The following is a 17,792-nucleotide window of genomic DNA, read 5'->3' as shown; positions in this document are numbered from 1 at the left end:
CCATACAAAGACAAAAGGCCAGAGATAGGTGGGGGCCAAAGCACTTTACTGCAGGGGCAGTGGGGGAGGAGGGGACATTAAATTATTCACTTAAATAAAAAGGAGGGAGGGGCATGGGAGGGGGGACCCCATCCCACCAGCCTGTCCCCTCGTCCATCGGTCCCTCGGCTGTACCTCGGCGGCGGCTACACAGGCATGGGCATCTCATTGTACTCGTCCACACCCTCCCGCTCATCAAACACCGGCTCTGCCTCGTTAGCATCCAGCTGTGGGGTGGGGGGTGGTCAAGAAGGGAAGTGGGGGGTGGGGGGCCTTTCCAGATCCACAGGGAGGCAAGAGGGACTGGGGGAGGCAGGCGGGACGGCTTACACATTTCATCTCTCGCTCGGTGAAGATGCGGGTGAGCACCACCATGCGGAGCGGCACTGTGAGGATGAGGATGAAGGGGAAGGCCAGGGAGGCAGCTGTGGACATGACGGCCCAGAGCAGGGCCAGGCAGAGCAGCTGCAGGGCCGTGAACAGGTGCATACGGAGGGTCCGGACCTGGGGGGCGGAGACAGGTGAGCCCAGGTTCCTCCCCAGCCTGCTGCTGGGAAGAGCCTCTCCCCTCTTCGGAGTCGGGGATGGAAGAACATTCCTAGGTGCCACAGAGCCGGGTTGGTACAGAGAGGAGGTGGGGGCTGGCTGAAGTGGGCAGATGGGAGGGGCAGCTGGAGAATGACCCAAGTAGACCAGGATGGCCAGAGGCACACCCCTTCCAGTGGGGAGCTGGGGGGGGGCTTACTTTCTTGACGTAAGTGACATCTGGGTGGTGTTTGGGTGGCATGAGCAGCAGATGCAGCCGTTCATAGAACTGGATCCCATTAAGGGAGGTGACTCCCATGTACAGGAAAATTCCAAAGAGCACAGCCAGGGGGATCTGCCGGAGCAGATCCCCGATAACTATGGAGAGGCCTATGGGAGGTGCAGGATAAATAGTTGGCCACGGGGTCCCCTGGCCCCACTGGCCCTGGGGAATCCACTGGGAAGGGAAGGGCAAGAGGCAACGTACCCACAAGCAGGGCAACCAGCAGCCCCGTCACCCGCTGTTCCTTGACCTCCTGAATCTTGGGCTTGTCCCCAGGTGCCACAGCCTTGCTCATGACAGTGAGCGCGTTGGCGTGAGTGACGGAGCGGACAGTGGCAGCAGCCAACCAGGGCAGGCCAAAGAGGGCACAGATGCCGCCCATGGCCACAATGAGCAGCAGGTCCAGGTGGAAGCCGGAGCCCTTCTGCAGCATGCGCTCCTTCTTGGAGATGATGAGCCTGAGAGAGGGAGGGGTGCTGCTAAGGCCCAGGCTGGACTCAGCTCCACAGACCACTGGGTCTTTCCAGAATGCCCAGCCAGTCCCTCCATCTGGCTTTGGAACCTGGTGGTCCCTGTCCATTCCATCAGGATTCAAATTCCATTACAGAGCAAAACCTCAGCCCCCAGCCCTTATCCTCCACAACAGCTCCCAGCTAGCACTGCCAGGCTGGCCTGCCCCTCCACGTGCTATTCCTGTCCCGGCAAACATCAGGGGGTTTTTCTGCTGTCTTCAGATTAAACTGTGGCCATCTAGGCATCCAAGGTTCCCTGAAGTCCCTGGGATTGCCCAGTGTGGCTGGAGGTTCCATGCTGAGTTCCCCAGCCTGGCCTGGGGCTCTGGCCTCTCATATCCCTTCGGCCAGGACCACTCACGTGGTGATCTGTGTCTCCATGAAAATGAGGATGAAGACCAGGATGGCAGGCAGCAGGCTGGCAACCATCATCCACACAGGGAAGGGGCTCTTCTCCCCTAGAGGGTTGATGACCCAGCCCCTCTTTTCTGGGGCAGTCACCGAGAATCCACTGGGAACGCTCAGCTTCTGCAGGGCAGACACAGTGTAGGGACAAGGGTTAAGGTAATGTGGAGGGCATGCCATGGAAAGGGGCTGGCATCTTAAGGACAGGCTTAAGCTTAAGGACAGGCTGGGTTTGGAGGCTGGAGGGGAACACCTAGACCCAGGGCGGTGGAGGCAGCAGCCCTTGCCTGCTGTGGGCAGCACCTTACCTGGGTATAGGTGTCCTCAATACTGTAATCCACAAGCACCATGATGAGGATGGCGATGGGCACCCCAAAGTCCCCAATCACCCGCCGGATCTGAGTGGGCAGGCACACCGCTCAGAGGCCTGCCACCACAGCCATTGACTTCCTGCCACCCCCCTTCCTGCCCCTAACCCCCTCTTGGCCTTTAAGCCCACGCACCCGGCCAGGAAAGAACCGGCTGTTCTTGAATTTGCGCAGGAAGAAGGCGATGAAGAAGGTGCCGGCCATGAGCACCAGCGACAGCAGGGCCGTGTTGGGCTGGCCCCGGGGCTTCCCCTGCCCAGACTGCCCAGCCAAGCTCCTGTTGCCCGGCCCCAGCGTGGGTCTTGCCCCGGCCCATGTCATGTTCTCACCGCCGTCCACCTCTGAGCTGTTGGAGGCTGAGCAGCCATGCAGGGGGTGCTCCTGGAAGATCTGGGGAGAGGAGGCCACAAGGCCTTCATCAGCTGGACTGCAGAAAAGATTCCTGAGGCTCAGTGAGTGTCAGGTGGAAGGGGTGGGGCAGGGGAAAGGCTGGCCTGCTTTCAAGGAGCTTGTCTTGTTGAATTAAGACAATGACCCAGAGAACCAGCTGTGAGCACAGGGCAGTGTGGGGCAGAAAAGACCAAGTGGCTGGTTTAAGTCAGGAAGGCAGCTGGTGAGTGGCACCAGCCAGGCTCAGAGAGGATCCGGGGGCCTAAAGGAGGAGGACATGAGCACAGAGGACCACAGAGTGGTCTCTCACACACATCTGATGCCCAGACTGACTGTCACCTCTGGAGTCTTTCCCCTTTCTACACTCCTGGATTGTTTGACATTTTCACAAAAGTATGTACTTTTGTTATTAAAAATGTGAATTTTAAAAGCAAATTAAAAATAATATATTTTTTAAAATAAAAAAACAGGCTGGGTGCAGTGGCTCACGCTTGTAATTCTAGTACTTTGGGAGGCCGAGGTGGGCAGATCACTTGAGGTCAGGAGTTCGAAACCAGCCTTCCCTGTCTCTGCTAAAAATACAAAAATTAGGCCGGGCGCGGTGGCTCAAGCCTGTAATCCCAGCACTTAGGGAGGCCGAGACGGGCGGATCACGAGGTCAGGAGATCGAGACCATCCTGGCTAACACGGTGAAACCCCGTCTCTACTAAAAATACAAAAAACTAGCCGGGCGAGGTGGCGGGCGCCTGTAGTCCCAGCTACTCCGGAGGCTGAGGCAGGAGAATGGCGTGAACCCGGGAGGCGGAGCTTGCAGTGAGCTGAGATCCGGCCACTGCACTCCAGCCCGGGCTACAGAGCAAGACTCCGTCTCAAAAAAAAAAAAAAAAAAAAAATACAAAAATTAGCTGGGCGTGGTGGGCACCTGTAATTCCAGCTACTCAAGAGGCTGAGGCAGAGGCAGGAGAATCGCTTAAACCCGGGAGGCCAAAGTTGCAGTGAGGCAAGGTCACGCCACTGCATTCCAGCCTGGACAACAGAGCAAGACTCTGTCTCAAAAAAACAAACAAATAAATAAAAAAGATGGACTGGGCCTGGTGACTCATGCCTATAACCCCAACACTTTGGGAGGCCAAGGCAGGAGGATCGCTTGAGGCCAGGAGTTCCAGACAAGCCTGGGCAATCTAGGCAGGCCTCTTCAAAAAATTTAAAAATTAGCCAGGCATGGGGCCCACCTGTAGTCCCAGCTATTAGGGAGGCTTAGGCAGAAGGAACACTTGAGCTCAGGAGTTTGAAGTAATAGCTCTAATGGTGCCACTGTGCCATTAAATATAGAAGGTTTTTAAAAAATAAAAGTATGAGTTTTTGGCTGGGCACAGTGGCTCACACCTGTAATCCCAGCACTTTGGGAGGCCGAGGCGGGCAGATCACTTGAGGCCAGGAGTTCAAGACCAGCCTGGCCAACATGGTAAAACCCCATCTCTACTAAAAAAATACAAAAATTTAGCTGGGCATGGTGGCGTGTGCCTGTAATCCCAGCTACTTGGCAGGCTGAGGCAGAAGAGCCACTTTAAACCAGGAGGCAGAGGTTGCAGCGAGCAGAGATTGCGCCAAAACTGCACTCCAGCCTGGGTGACAAAGCAACACTCTGTCTCAAAAAAAAAACAGAAAAGAAAAGAAAAGAAAAAGTATGAGTTTTTGAAAGATTCATCTGTCTGGTTCAAGTTGCTGTTTGAAAATAAATTAAGGCCAGGTGTGGTGGCTCAATCCTGTGATCCTAGCACTTTGGGAGGCTGAGGTGGGTGGACCACCTGAGGTCAGGACTTCAAGACAAGCCTGGCCAATATGGTGAAACCCATCTCTACTGAAAATACAAAAATTAGCTGGGTATAGCGGTGCACACCTATAATCCCAGCTACTCAGGAGGCTGAGGCAGGAAAATCGCTTGAATCCAGGAGGCAAAAGTTGCAGTGAGTCAAGGTCACGCCACTGCACTCCAGCCTGGGCAACAGAGTAAGACTGTCTCAAAATAATTAATTAATTGATTAAAAAATTAATCTGAGGCCCTGGTGTGTGTGTTGGCAACAAGCCCCAGGAATGCTCCAGCCTGGCCTCGAATCCAGAGGATGGGACCAAGAGACTCCCTCCAGCCCTGAGACCTCGGCCCTCCTGGCCCAGCTCTCGGCAGGGGCCTGCCCACCTTCACCAGCTTGTAGAAGGTCTCATAGATGAAGATGAGTGAGATCAAGAAGGCGAAGATCTCCTGGGTGAAGCGGGAGACGAAGCGGACCAGGAAGCTCCCCTCCAGGGCCACCATGAGCAGGGCCAGGAGCACCAGCCAGAAGCCGATCCACACGCGGCCCACCAGGTACTCCAGGTGGTTGCTGCTACAGAACTGGAAGTGGGGGCAGTCAGGTCCCGAGCTCTGGGTGGGGATGCTGTGGGGAGGTGTCTAGGGCAGAGGAGGGGTAGCTGGAGATGGGCGGGAAGAGCCCTCACCGAGAAGAAGGCCTCCTCAAAGACCAGCAGGGGCCCCGAGAAGCCGATCACCAACAGGGGCTGGGCACCCAGCAGGCAGAAGACCACACCCTGGAGTGCTGTGGACATAATCAGCTCCGACACCCCTATCAGGTCCTGCGTCTTCTCTCCTAGGGGTGCAGGAACCAGCTCAGGAGCTGGTGGCCAGGCCCTGGGCAGTCCGCCCCACCCTCTACCTGAAGGCTCTCCTCACCCAGCAGCCCCCCAAAGGTGATGGCAGGAGACAGGGCGGCAAAGTAGATGAAGATGACGGCAGCCAGGCACTGAGGGTCAAGTGCATCTCGGAAGTCACTCAGGTAGTGGGGATAGCGGCGCCGCACATCTCGGATCAGCCCACCAAAGGGCCGCCCCGTCCGCCGAAGGGGATCATCTTCAGCTGCCCCTGCCGCCTCTACCATCTGCAGGAGCGCTGCAACCCAGGCCTCCGTCAGGGCGCCCCAGCCCCTTCTGCCCACCTCACCCCCTTGAGGCAGCCCCGACCCCAGCCCGCCCTGGCCGTACCCTTATCTTGGGCAGATTTGGGCTCCAGCCCGGCCCCTGTGGGCAGCAGCCGGCCCTGCTCCTCTCGCTTCTTGAGCATCTGGCGCTGGAAGTGGGCCACGGAGCGCAGCAGCTCCTCGCCCTGCACTTCTGAGGGCGGCAGCACCACGCTGCAGTCGAGGAAAGCGTTGATGGCCGTCAGCAGGTCGTCCCGCTCGTCAGCCAGGTAGGCTGCCTCGTGGAATTGCTGCCAAAGCAGGATGGGGATTGGGGAGGGCTCAAAGAAGAGGGCTGAGGGCCTGGAGCTGGGGGTGGGCAAGGCCAGTGGGTGGGGGGCAGTCATGGGGATCAAGACTGGCCCAGGGTGGGCTCCAAGAAGCAGGGCCCAGAGGAGGAGGGCAGCTGACCTTGTCTGACATGAGGGTGGAGATGGAGCGGCCGATCTCATGGTAGTCCATGTTGGCGCTGCTCGGGCCCAGCAGCAGGAAGAGGAAACGCACGGGCACCGGCACTTCCAACACTGCGTCCAACTCCACGGCCTCCCGGAGCCGCACAAAGGCCATGGTGGGGCGGGAGAGGAATTCCACACAGCCTAGGGGCATGGGACCATCGTGGGCAAGAGCAGAGCAGCAGGACTGCCGTCCAGTCCCTCGCCCAGGGGTGGCACCGAGGCAGGGCCAGGGAGACTACAGGACCCTGCCTCAAGGCCTGGCTGCCAAGGCCCCCACATGTGACCTGCCCCACATACCCACGAGGACCACCGTGGCCTCAGCATTCTCAGGGATCTTCTCCAGCAGCTTCAGCTCGTGCTTGGACTTGGAGCGGGTGATGCCAGCTGGTGGTGCTGGAGGCGGCAGCTCGCGCTGGGGGACACAGAACAGAGCTCAGCCCAGCCAGGCCCCTCCCACTCTGAGTCCACACCTGGGCTTCCTCAGTCCTGCCGCCAGCCCAGACAGGGCCGGTTCTCCCCTCACCTCTCGCTCCACCTCCAGCCGGGTCTCAGGAACACCTCCAATGAGAGGCTCAGTGACGTGGGGATCACTCTCAGCCCCTTGACCATGGTGATGCCCCAGCAGGGAGCCCAGGGAGCCAGCCGAAATGTTGCGGGGGAAGGAGAAGTCCTTCTCATCACTTGGGTGGCTGGTGGGGCAGAGGGCAGTGAGGCAAAGGAGGGTCAATGACAAGGGCCGGGGCAGGTGGGCTGGATGAAGTGTTGTCCCCAACTGGCCCACAGGGCCTCACCTGTGTTTCAGCAGCAGGGCCCGCAGCACATTGGCCCTGTCCTCGGCCTTGATCTGGTCAGAGATGACCATCTGCTCCACCACCTGGTGGGCCACTCCGGGCAGGGTCTGCTGGTCCAGATCCAAGAGCACAGCCCCTAGCATAAGATGGCACAGAGAGCCCCTCAGCCCCAGATCGCAAAACAGTGGCAGGAGATGGGATGGGAGCAGGAGCTGGGGACAGGTGGGGCAGCCAGGTGGGTGGGTGCCGGGCCTGGAACACCAGCCTACACATGAAGGACGCAGGCTCGGGTTCTAGCTCCCTCGGGAGCCTAGGTCACATCAACCCTCTGGTTCCTCCCCTCCCCCAGACCCCCAGGAACGTTACAAGGCTCCACAGAGACCACTGAACCTCAGTGACCAGAGAGGCCATCTAGGCCACACCTGCCGGACACGCCTTCCAGGGAGCATCCGGCCTCCACAGGGACGGTCCAGGCCGCCCACTCTGTTTGAACTCTCTTAGCTATTAGAAAACTCTCCTTTAAGTGAGCCAAGTGCTGCGTCACTCTAGGGCCTAGTTCTACCCTCTGATACACAACTCAGCTGATCTGTGGCCTCATCCGTGTGCCTGTCCTGGAGCCATCTGAAGACCCCCCTCTGCCCCAAGCTTCTTGACTTCCCTGTCAGCTTCTCGACCTCCCCTCACCATTGCACACAGAAGTAACAGTCCCTTCGAAAGTTACCAGGTCATTCATCTGGCAGGGCCAACTTTCAGGAACAAAGACTAAAGAATAAATAGAAATGGCCGGGTTCACACCTGTGGCTCACACCTGTAATCCCACTTTGGGAGGCTGAGGCGGGCAGATCACAAGGTCAGGAGATCGAGACCATCCTGGCTAACACGGTGAAACCCCATCTCTACTAAAAATGCAAAAAAATTAGCCAGGCGTGGTGGCGGGCACCTGTAGTCCCAGCTACTTGGGAGGCTGAGGCAGGAGAATGGCGTGAACCCAGGAGGCAGAGCTTGCAGTGAGCTGAGATAGCGCCACTGGACTCCAGCCTGGGTGACAGAGCGAGACTCCGTCTCAAAAAAAATAAAAATAAAAATAAAAAAATAAACAGAACCAAAAGCTCCTAAGCAGCCAGGTTGGAGACCACAAGGCCTAGTGAGAAAGCCCTTCCACAGTGGCACTTTACACAAAGCCCCTGAGCCTCACTCGGGGTCTATGGACTCTTAGTTGGGAAACAATTCTAAAAGCAAGTTTCTAGGTCCTCAGCTGCTTTGTTTTTTGTTTACTTTTTTTTTTTTTAATTTAATTTTAAGCCAGGCATAGTGGCTCATGCCCGTACTTCCAACATTTTGGGAGGCTGAGGCAGGCAAATTGCTTGAGCTCAGGAGTTTGACACCAGTCTGAACCACATGGTGAAACCCCATCTCTACTAAAAATACAACAATTAGGTAGGCGTGGTAGCGTGTGCCTGTAGTTCCAGCTACTTGGGAGGCTGAGGCAGGAGGATCACTTGAGCCTGGGAGGTGGAGGTTGCAGTGAGCCAAGACTACACCACTGTACTCCAGCCTGGGCAACAGAGCAAGATCCTGTCTCAAAAGAAAAATACATACATATTTAATTTTTTTCCTAAGCTGCCTCAAACCACAGAACCTCAGCTGCTTAGAAACAGGCCTTTTAACAACAACTGAGAGTGGTCACCCATTGTGAAGGAGCAAGCAAGCAAACACAGGACTCGGAAGTCCTGCATCTGTGGTGAGTGGTCATTTCGTGAAGTCTATACAGCTACAGATTAGATCACATTCCACAGAATCTCTAAGATGGTACCAAGGCATGCTAGGAATTTCAGAAAACTTTACATCAAAATGGCTTCTGGAACATTTTCGCAACCAAAACACAGTTGTTATCTGAGAATATCAAGAAGCTGCTGGCTGAAAATGCAAATACGAGCTGGGTGTGGACCACGCTCCCTCTGGGCTCTGGGGCTGTCACACATCATGGGGCTCAAGACAGATTTGGGGCCATTTGGGAGAGTTTCCTGGGGATTGGCCAGGTGGGAGGCGGAGGGGAGCGGGGTTACCATGGGCAAGGGTCCTGCGGAGCTCCAGGAGACTGCGGAAGGAGAGGGAGGCCACGTGGGGCTTCCCCCAGCGCTCTGTCTCCTCCTCCACGTCCTCTTCAAATTTGATCCAGCGAGCTGTCTCCCGCCATTGGGGCTCCTGGTTTTTGTCCAGCAGCAACTCATTCAGCTCCACAAACACCTCGGGGAGAGAAGAGAAGGCATTTCAGGGTACAGAGCCGGAGGCAGCCCTGGGTGGAGGTCAGAGGTGAGTGGTATCAGAGGGAGCCAAATGACCCTGGAGAGCATGAGCACAGTGGGTGGTGCACAAGCGCACCAGTCCCACAGCCAGCTGAGACCCTGGACAACTGACTAACCCATGAGATGCAGTTTCCCTCATCTGTCAAATGGGAACACCTCAAAGAACTGTCAGGAGGACAAAAGGGAAAAGCACATGGCACGCTACATGACTCAGAGTAAGGGCTTGAGAAATGGCCACTGTGTATGAAAGCAATGGCGTTTTGTAGGCCTTTTAACAAGTGGAATGCCTACCAGCCATTCCATTGACAGGCATTCAAGAACTGGCAAAACTAATTGCAAATGAAGGAAGAGTGGTCGCCTCTGAAAAATACTGATTGGGTGGGGCCATGCAGGAACTTCTGGAGTGTGGGAAATGGTTAGGCAGGTATGGGCCTGCAACGGGGCACTGAGCTGGATGTTTCACACAAATACAGCTTACTGTATGCTATTACGCCTTCATAAAATGAGGACAAAAACACAGTGCGTCAGAGTTCAGGACCAGGGCCCTTAAGATGGGCGGCATCACTAGGTAACCAAGTGACCTTGGCCAAGTCACAGCACTCTAGTTTATGGCTGACACCACCTGTTGTCATCTTCACAGGTGGCTGAGAGGATTGAACAAGTACAGAGGCAACTGGGTTTTGAAAAATGAAGTATAGTGCTACACAGAGCCACCTTTAGCCCAAGGGGTGCCCTTTGTTCAAATCAGAAAATGGCATCTCTTTCTAAGATGGTCATGATACAGGAATCAACAATGGCTCAGATGTGAATTAAAACCACAATACTCAAATCAACGACATCCACCATGGGGAGCATAATCACAGTGCCCAAGTCAATAAGCTCTAAGATGTGTATACTGCACTCTTGTGCAGTGTACAAACTTCACAACGAAAGGTGGCATCCCTGGGCCCGGTGTGGTGGCTCACGCTTATAATCCCAGCACTTTGGGAGGCCAAGGCAGGCGGATCCCTTGAGGCTAGGAGTTGGAGACCAGCCTGGCCAACATGGTGAAACCCTGTCTCTACTAAAAATACAAAAATTAGCTGGGTGTAGCAGGTGCCTGTAATTCCAGCTACTCTGGAGGCTGAGGCAGGAGAATCGCTTGAACCCAGGAGGCAGAGGTTGCAGTGAGTTGAGATCACACCACTGTACTCCAGCCTGGGCAAAAGAGCGAGACCTTCTCAAACAACAACAAAACAAAGGTTGCAATCCTGAGGCTTGAGATTATAGCTGGTCTGAGAGGTAGGGGCAGGGTCGTGGGGGGAAGCTGGATGGGAAGTTAATGGAAGACCATGAAGCAGAGCATGGTACCTCATGGGGCTTGTGGGGGGCCCGGGGTCGGGCCCGAGGTGTGGGGCCAGGTTCCCGCCCTTCTCGGCCACTCTGTGTGGAACCTTTGGCATTCTTCCGCACCAAGTGCCGCCGCACCCCAGGAACGTCCTCAAACCGGTGACCTGTGGGGGCAGAGGACCAAGGTTGGGCTCCCCCTTTCTCTCACTCCTTCGCCCACCAGTGCCAGGCTTGGCCCAGGCCCAGCACTCACTCTTCATGAGGTCTAGGTCGGCTGTGGCCAGCGTCTGGGCCTCACTCTCATCCGTGGGGACCCGAGGCAGCAGTGCCTGCTCAGCCCCGGTCATGCTCCCGATGCGCCTCCTCTCCTGAAGGTTGTAGCTGCGGTGCCCAGGCTGGGCTTTGGGCAGGGGGCGCCCCGAGGCACCCCCGTCGTCACCCCCTGCAGTGCCACTGGCCACCGCCACTGCCTCCTCCACCTGGGTTCTAGGCAGACAGAATGGCCGTGAGCCCGAGAAAGCCAGTCTCCTCCCCCACGCTCAGCACCCACACAGCGGGTAGCCAGGGAGGGGACCACATCGGACTCCGGGCCCTCCTAGCTCCCACTCCCAGGAGGCACAGGTATGGGGATGGGGAGGATTCCGGATGCAGACTGCCAGCATCCGAACCCCAGCTCCACCCTTTTCTAGCTGTGCAGCCCCAAACGATCACCCCAAGGCCCCTCTGAACGTCCACTGCGAACGTCAACTGCTCCTCAGCAGCCAGGACTGAGGCCAGACTCTGGCAGTGCCATGAGGGGTGAGATTTTGGAAAAGTCCCAGTGCAGGGCCTGGGGCAGAAAAGGAGCTCAGGACGCTGCTTCCTGACAGTCAGCATTCATCCCCCTGCCCCCTCACCCCCTGGCACACCCCTAGCCATGGGACTCAGAGGTTCACAGGGGCCTATGTTTAATCAAGAGGAATAAAGTCCGTGGCACTCAGCCTTGGAGATGGCAGACAGCTTCCTGCCCTGGGAGGAGGGGTGAGCCTCAGCCTTCACAGACGCCAGCTTCTGCTCTCTCCCTTCTCTCTGCCACACTGGGTGGCCAGGGCCCTGCCACATGGTCCTACCCCTCTCTCTCAACATCAAGAGCCCCCAGAGCTCAAAGCTCACGTCCCCTCTCATGACCAGGCTTTCCTAGCCCCCACGTGCCCTAGCCCACAAATTTGACCCTTTCCTGCTGCCAGGCTTTCTCGGAAGCCCCAGCCTTCTCCCGGCCATCCTGGCGCCCCTAAGGCCACTGTAACCTACCGCCCACATCTGTGCCATGGTCCCAGCAGGTTATGCGCTCCCAGAGGGGACAACATGCCCTTCACTTTCCGCAGCCCTTCACGCTGCCTGGCACCCAGAAAACAACTGGTCTGTGATTGTAGTGACCTTGAGACCTAGTTCAAAGTCATTTACTCCAGGAAGCCTTCCCCCAAATGCCAATCATCCACCGGTACTGACACTTTCCCTGAACCAGCCACTGGGTGCAGTGACAACATGCTAATGCCATCTCACATGGTAACATTTGGTTTCCAACCAGCGTGTGTTGGCAGTGCTCCAAGGAGAGGGGGGTCTCCTTTGCCTCTTGAACCCTGGGGCCTCCAGCAAGTGCTGGGAGGTCACCAGTCCACTACCTGAGCCAGTACTGGCTACTGCTCCTGCTACACCACAGGCAGGGGTGGGAGCAGGGAGGGGTGGGAGACGGGCAGGGGTGGGAGACAGCTTAGGCAGCGCATGTTCTTTGCCAGGCTAAACCATACTTAGAACTTTAATTCACACCACCCTTAATCCCTACAGCCACCCAGTGAGAAAGGTTCTATTATGCTTGGTTTCCGATAAGGAACCTGGGGCTTGGAGAGCTTAATTAAGTTACTTGCCCAGCCAGTGAGGGCAGGGCTGGGATTTGAACCCTGGCCTCGTGATTCCAAGGCTCATGCTTTGTTCCAGCATCATCTCTAGCAGGGGAAGTATCTGTTGGGGACACTGTTGATTGGGGTATACTTACCCAGCCTGGGCACCCTTGGAGGCCCGAGGAGTTGCCTCCTGGTGGGGCAGTGGTGCAGGGGAAGATGGACTGGTCCTCTCTGCCTTCCGGTCAGCACTGTCATCCTCTTGGAGAAAGAACTGTAACAAGGACCCATGTAGGCAGGAGTGACCAGGACAGGGCCCTGCCGACATCCCCTAGGAGCCTGCGCCCAGCACACCTGCACCGAGGAGGGTGTGGAGGCAGGGGATGGCTGCGTGACCACCCGGGCCCCCTCAGCCTCACTGGCCTCATCCTCATCTTCCTCCCCTTCCTCAATGGTGGGGGTTTCTCCAGTTGGGGAGGCTCCTGGGCGCCTTCGAGGCTTCCGTCCCGGGCCCTGGGGTGTCTTGCGGCGGCGTGCATCCGGAGGCAGGTGGGTGGACAGTGGGTGATGGATGTGGTGGGAGGACTGGCGGTGGTCTGCAGGGAGGAGGGGGACTTGGCTGCGGCAGGCACAGCGTCCCCTCCCCTGCCATCCTGCCCCCCCGCCTCGCTCCTCCCACTAGGACCCCAGCCCCTTCTTTACTGAAGAGTCAAACCTGATATCCCTGCCTCCCCCTTCCCTGCCTGCCCCCTCACACTCAAAGTCTTCCTCCCCATAGCTGCGGCCTGGCTCCTCCCCTCCGCGAGACCCGGCCTCATGTAGGATCTCCTCAAACCGCTCCACGCCCAGGGTGCGGTGAAGTTCATCTTCCTCCTGCTCGGGGAACCCAGGCGTCCCAGGGCCCAAGCTCTCTGGCTCTGGCTGTGTGGAAGAAGGCATAGAGAAAAAACACACAGGACTCACTGGGAATTGTACCCCGAAACCTCACCCTTCCCAGTGCCAGAGACCCAGGACCCCTCCCCTCAGCAGCTATCTCCTCTAATGCTGGTGACTCAATATCCCCCCAGCAGCTGTCCCCTAAATATAGGGACCCAGGCCAGGCACAGTGGCTCACACCAGTAATCTCAGCACTTTGGGAGGCTGAGGTGGGTGGACTGCTGGAGGTCAGGAGTTCAAGACCAGCCTGACCAACATGATGAAACCCCATCTCTACTAAAAACACAAAAATTCGCCAGGCGGTGGCGGGCACCTCTAATCCCAGCTACTCAGGAGGCTGAGGCAGGAGAATCACCTGAACCCAGGAGGCGGAGGTTGCAGTGAGCCAAGAACCTGCCATTGCACTCCAGCCTGGGTGACAGAGTGAGACTCTGTCTCAAAAAAACAAAAATGAAAACAAACCTAGGGACCCAGTCCTCCCAAGCAGTCTGCCCCATCAAATGCAGGAAGCCAGTCCCCCTACCAGTACACATCCCTTCAAACACAGGGAACCAGTGTCCCCCCAGCAGTCTGCCCCCTCAGATGCAGAGACCCAGTTCCCCCAGCAGCTGTCCCCTGGGTTCTGAACTACCCTCAGCCCAGCCCAGCCCCCTCGGCTGTGCAGTCAGTTCAGGGCAGGTGGAAGAAATCCCGTGTGTCCAGCCCATCTGCAGCCTGGAGGGAGGGCGTGTGAACCGGGAAGTTCACATGACAGATAGTGAAGAAACTCCCGTTGGCCTGAGGACAACTACTGAGCCCAAAAAGTAACTTCTGGAGGCGCCCAAGCTGACCGCCCCAGAACCCGTCTGAGTCAAAAAAAACTAGCCCCGCAGGTACAGGAATGGATGCCCTTCAGCCCCCAGGAGAGCTCCCCTAGCCCCAGGCCCCCAGCCTGAGCACTGGGCCAGCTCCCTAGCCCCACCCCTCACCCCACCCCCACAGCCCCCACCTGAGTCATCCTGCGGGCGCGGAGCAGCGGCCGGCACAGCCGGCAGGGAATGCGGCGCTTGCAAGAGCTCAGCACAGCTAAGTGGCAGCCGCCTGGCCAGGCAGCCTTGGTCCAGCCCCCCACCCACCCACAGTCTTAGCTCCAGGCGCCGCCAAATATTTGCTCAAGAGCTTCTGGACCTGAAGGGCATCGGGATCTCCAAGGGCGGGGGTATGCAGCCCCCTCCATGGCGGTGCCAGCAGCGAGAATAAGGAAGAGAGCGGAGAGGAGGGCTGGGGCGAAGGGCGGGTCTTAGGGGCGAGGTGGGGACTGGAGCGGCTGGGCCTGGCAGAACGCCGGATAAGAGGTGAGCAGACCAGGGGGCTGGCTTCTTCCCTCGGTACATAAGGCTCCTGACCATCTCCTGGCTCCCCCATGGCCCAGCCCCACTCCCACCAGAAGCAGCCCCGTGGGACGAGGGGGCGGGGAGAGGCGCAGAGAGCTTGCCCCCATAGGGAGAGAGGGTAGCAGGCCCCTCGCACCTGAGGCCGCAGGAGGAAGTCCATGGCCGGCAGGGGTGAACCTGAGAAGGAGGGGGAGGGGACCAGCCTGCGCCCCTTCCCAGTCACGTGCCCTTCTGGGCCAGAGTGACCAATAGCGGAGCTGATTGTGGCACGGGGTTAATCATTAGACTCCTTAGGAAAATCCAGAGGGGGCCATGTGGAGCGGTGGCCACGTGAGGGCAGGGAGGGGCGGGACTGGGTGGCACGTGGGCAGGGGGCGTGGCCAGTCACGGCAGGCGAGCTCCGCCCAGAACCCTCGCCCGCGTGCAGACTTGACCTGGGCCTCTAAGGCCGGCTGGGTCTGAGACTGGTTGCTGGGTGAGAGACCCAGGGTTCTCATAGTTCCTCAACCGCTGAGGCTAAGCTACCTAGGTCTTCACGTAACAGCCTCAACTCCCTCCCCAGGACTGGAAGACGTTTGATACCCCCACTACCCATCCCCCTGCACGACCATCATGCAAGATCAGGGTAGGGATGGCAGCGTCCTCCCGGTCTGCACACTCACACACGCTCACACACGCTCACACCCCTGAATGGTGAGGACCCTCGGCCAGAGCACACAAGGCTGCCAGGGAGGGAAGGTCAGGCTGGCGACCTGGGGAACCAACTCACCGTGCGGAAAGAATCTGCGCCCTTGGCGGGGCACCGGGGGGCGCTGCTCATGGCCGAATCTTAGCCCTTTTCGCTGTCGCTGCGGCTTTCAGGGCAACAAGGCGGAGGCATAACCTGGATGGGGGAGAGGCTGGATCACCATCGAGAGCCCGCCGCTGGGGATCCTCCTGGACTATGAAGGGCCTCAGAGTGGCCCTTAGCGGCAGCCACAGCACAGAGAGTTATTTATAGGAAGAAAAGAGAAGAACAAGGAGACAGGAGAGGACTGAGGCGAGTGGGGCCAAAAAAGGCCGAGACACTGAGTAGAGGGAGGAGGAGAGAGAAGGTGGGAGAGGCCTGGGAGAGGCCGCAAGAAAAACGAGGGAGAAAGGAGTCAAGGCCCAGGCCCGGAGAGAAAGCAACAGAGATGAGGGAGGGAGCGATAATAAGCCGGGGAAGGAGGGGAGTGAAGACTCAGGCAGACAAGGGAGCCTCGCAGGGTCAGGGCACCCACCAGAGGTGGGCCTGAGACCAGAGAGGGTGTGGTGGGGAGAGTGAGACACCCCGTGGAGCCGGGGCCGGACTGCCGAGACAGGAAGCAGACGAGAGGAAGAACTCTGGAGAGAGCCCAAGATGCCCCCGCAGGGAGGGGGCGCCCCCTCCCCAGAGCAGGCCAGCAGGAGTCTTGCCTCCCCCAGGTCCGTGGGGGCTGGCAGGAGGGAAGCAGGCTGGCTGGGTGGAGGGCAGGAGCTCAACTCCACTCACTCAGTGGGAGGGAGGAAGGCACAGAAGGTGGGCATGGGCTGGGCAGAGCTTTATAATGGGGGAGGGGCATGTGATGGGCTGGGAGGGGGTGGGCACCGCAACCTTGAGGTTCTGCCTTTGAGGGGCGGTCTGGATCCCGCCCCTCCAGAGCCTGGAGCCAGGAAAATCTGAGTGGCAGCGCTGCCACCCTCCTGACTGTGACTGTAGGGAGTCTGGGGAGGACACTGTGTGGTGGGGGCAGAGAAGGAGCTGCAGGAGGGAGCCCAATCCCTGCAAATAGGGGGCCTATTCCTAGTCAGCACAGGGGACACCCAAGACTGGCAAAAAGTGATGGTACCGATGCTCCCAGTGTGTTGCTGGGGACTAGGGGTGCCCGACTCAGGAGTAAGACAAGTCAGTGTAGGGTCAAACAATATAGGTCGGGGCGGGGGGCTCACCCAGGATGGGGAGCCTGGCAACACATTCTTGGCAAACACTCCAATTCGGCTAACTACGGTCTTCCCCTCCCCCTCAGCAGGCCTTCAGCCAGGGCGGGCGGTGTGGGTGAGCCTGAGGGCACCCAGTCTGGGAAGGGTGTGGGAAGAGTCCGCCCTGAGCACCTGCAGGCGCCCACTCCCACCTCAGGCCGTGCCCTTAACGCGCTCCTCCACACTCTTCTGTACCCCCTCCCCCGCTGTCCCAGAACACAAAGCAGCTTCTGTCCAGAGCATCGGTGCCGATAATCCGGGTAGGGGCACATTCCTCGGACCAGCCCCGACCGGCCCAGAGGATTAGCATCTCTCCCCTTGCCCAAAGGATTAGCATCTCGGACCCCCACTTGGGCATTAACCACCCCCCAAGTGAACTCGTAAATTCCACAGCTCTTCCATGTGGGACTGGCAGGGGAAACGAAGCGGGATAAAGTAGACCCTGGATTTCAGGCAGTGCCGTCTCTCACACCCAGCACAGAACTCCCCGCCTAGACAAACCGACCCCGGGAGTCAGGTCCAACTCTCCGGGCTCGTCGTTCCCATCCCCACCCAGCTGCTCCCTCTTCTGCCTGACCCCTTGCCCCGACCTTACCCGCCACCCGCCTTTCCTGGCTTCGCCTCCCAACCCGCAGACTGGGGATGGAGGCCCCGGGCAACCCCCAGTCTGGGCGCCCCGGACGGGACTGAAGGACTATGAGGGGTGGCCAGAGGGGAGGGGTGGTCTGGAGCCAGCCGGGGAGTGGGAGGGCCGGCGGCTCCTCAGGGAGACTACCCACTCCTGGTGGCAGGGGGCGCGGCACCATGACTTTAGGGAACTCTGAGAAAGGGACCCCGGAATGCTCGCCTCCGACCAGCACTCCATCCGCCTCCTCATCCTTCTCCCCAAGACCGCGGTTCCCCGCGCCCCAGTCTCCGCCCTTTCCTCCACTTCCACTCCCTCCCTGCTCGAGTCCCGAGTTCCCCCCTCTCCTTCCCCCTCCCTTCCTCCCTCCGCGGCCCTGGCCCTCCCCCGCCACCGCCTCTCCGCTTACCCGCTCGCTCTGGACTTCGTGCCCCGGGGGTCTCGGGGTCTTTCCCAGTCCTCCGGCACCCTCGCGCGCTCCCGACGACTGCCCCGTGCCCACCCCGGGGCGCGCCCCCGCCGCTCCCAACTTCTCCCAACTCAACTTTCCCCCGCGCCACGGGCAGGCCAGCCCCCTGCGTGCGCGC

At 58.6% G+C, this 17,792-nt stretch overlaps 2 protein-coding genes across 2 annotated transcripts; both read right to left on the bottom strand.

Annotated features, from left to right (window-relative positions):
• Window positions 1–25: 25 nt before the first annotated feature.
• SLC4A2 (solute carrier family 4 member 2) lies at window positions 26–15,478 on the bottom strand. The gene is made up of 22 exons (XM_007983485.3): window positions 15,370–15,478; window positions 13,047–13,212; window positions 12,646–12,887; window positions 12,447–12,565; window positions 10,668–10,900; window positions 10,436–10,578; window positions 8,846–9,026; window positions 6,780–6,915; window positions 6,512–6,677; window positions 6,286–6,400; window positions 5,945–6,129; window positions 5,559–5,784; window positions 5,251–5,466; window positions 5,019–5,167; window positions 4,720–4,914; window positions 2,268–2,522; window positions 2,073–2,162; window positions 1,721–1,887; window positions 1,052–1,305; window positions 785–954; window positions 370–543; window positions 26–266 (listed from the first exon to the last, which is right to left on the bottom strand). The coding sequence occupies exons 1-22, from the start codon at window positions 15,418–15,420 to the stop codon at window positions 186–188; spliced, it is 3,714 nt and encodes a 1,237-aa protein (XP_007981676.1). The 5' UTR covers window positions 15,421–15,478; the 3' UTR covers window positions 26–185.
• Window positions 13,145–15,964, bottom strand: LOC140709726 (uncharacterized). The gene is made up of 3 exons (XM_073009499.1): window positions 15,863–15,964; window positions 15,370–15,483; window positions 13,145–13,212 (listed from the first exon to the last, which is right to left on the bottom strand). Exon 2 carries the CDS (start codon window positions 15,478–15,480, stop codon window positions 15,430–15,432), a length of 51 nt encoding a protein of 16 aa, XP_072865600.1. The 5' UTR covers window positions 15,481–15,483; window positions 15,863–15,964; the 3' UTR covers window positions 13,145–13,212; window positions 15,370–15,429.
• Window positions 15,965–17,792: the final 1,828 nt, after the last annotated feature.

The sequence above is a fragment of the Chlorocebus sabaeus genome, chromosome 21, assembly GCF_047675955.1.
Source record: "Chlorocebus sabaeus isolate Y175 chromosome 21, mChlSab1.0.hap1, whole genome shotgun sequence".
NCBI lineage: Eukaryota > Metazoa > Chordata > Mammalia > Primates > Cercopithecidae > Chlorocebus > Chlorocebus sabaeus.
Note: the sequence above shows the minus strand (reverse complement) of the source record. Positions and strands in the feature narration are given on the sequence as shown.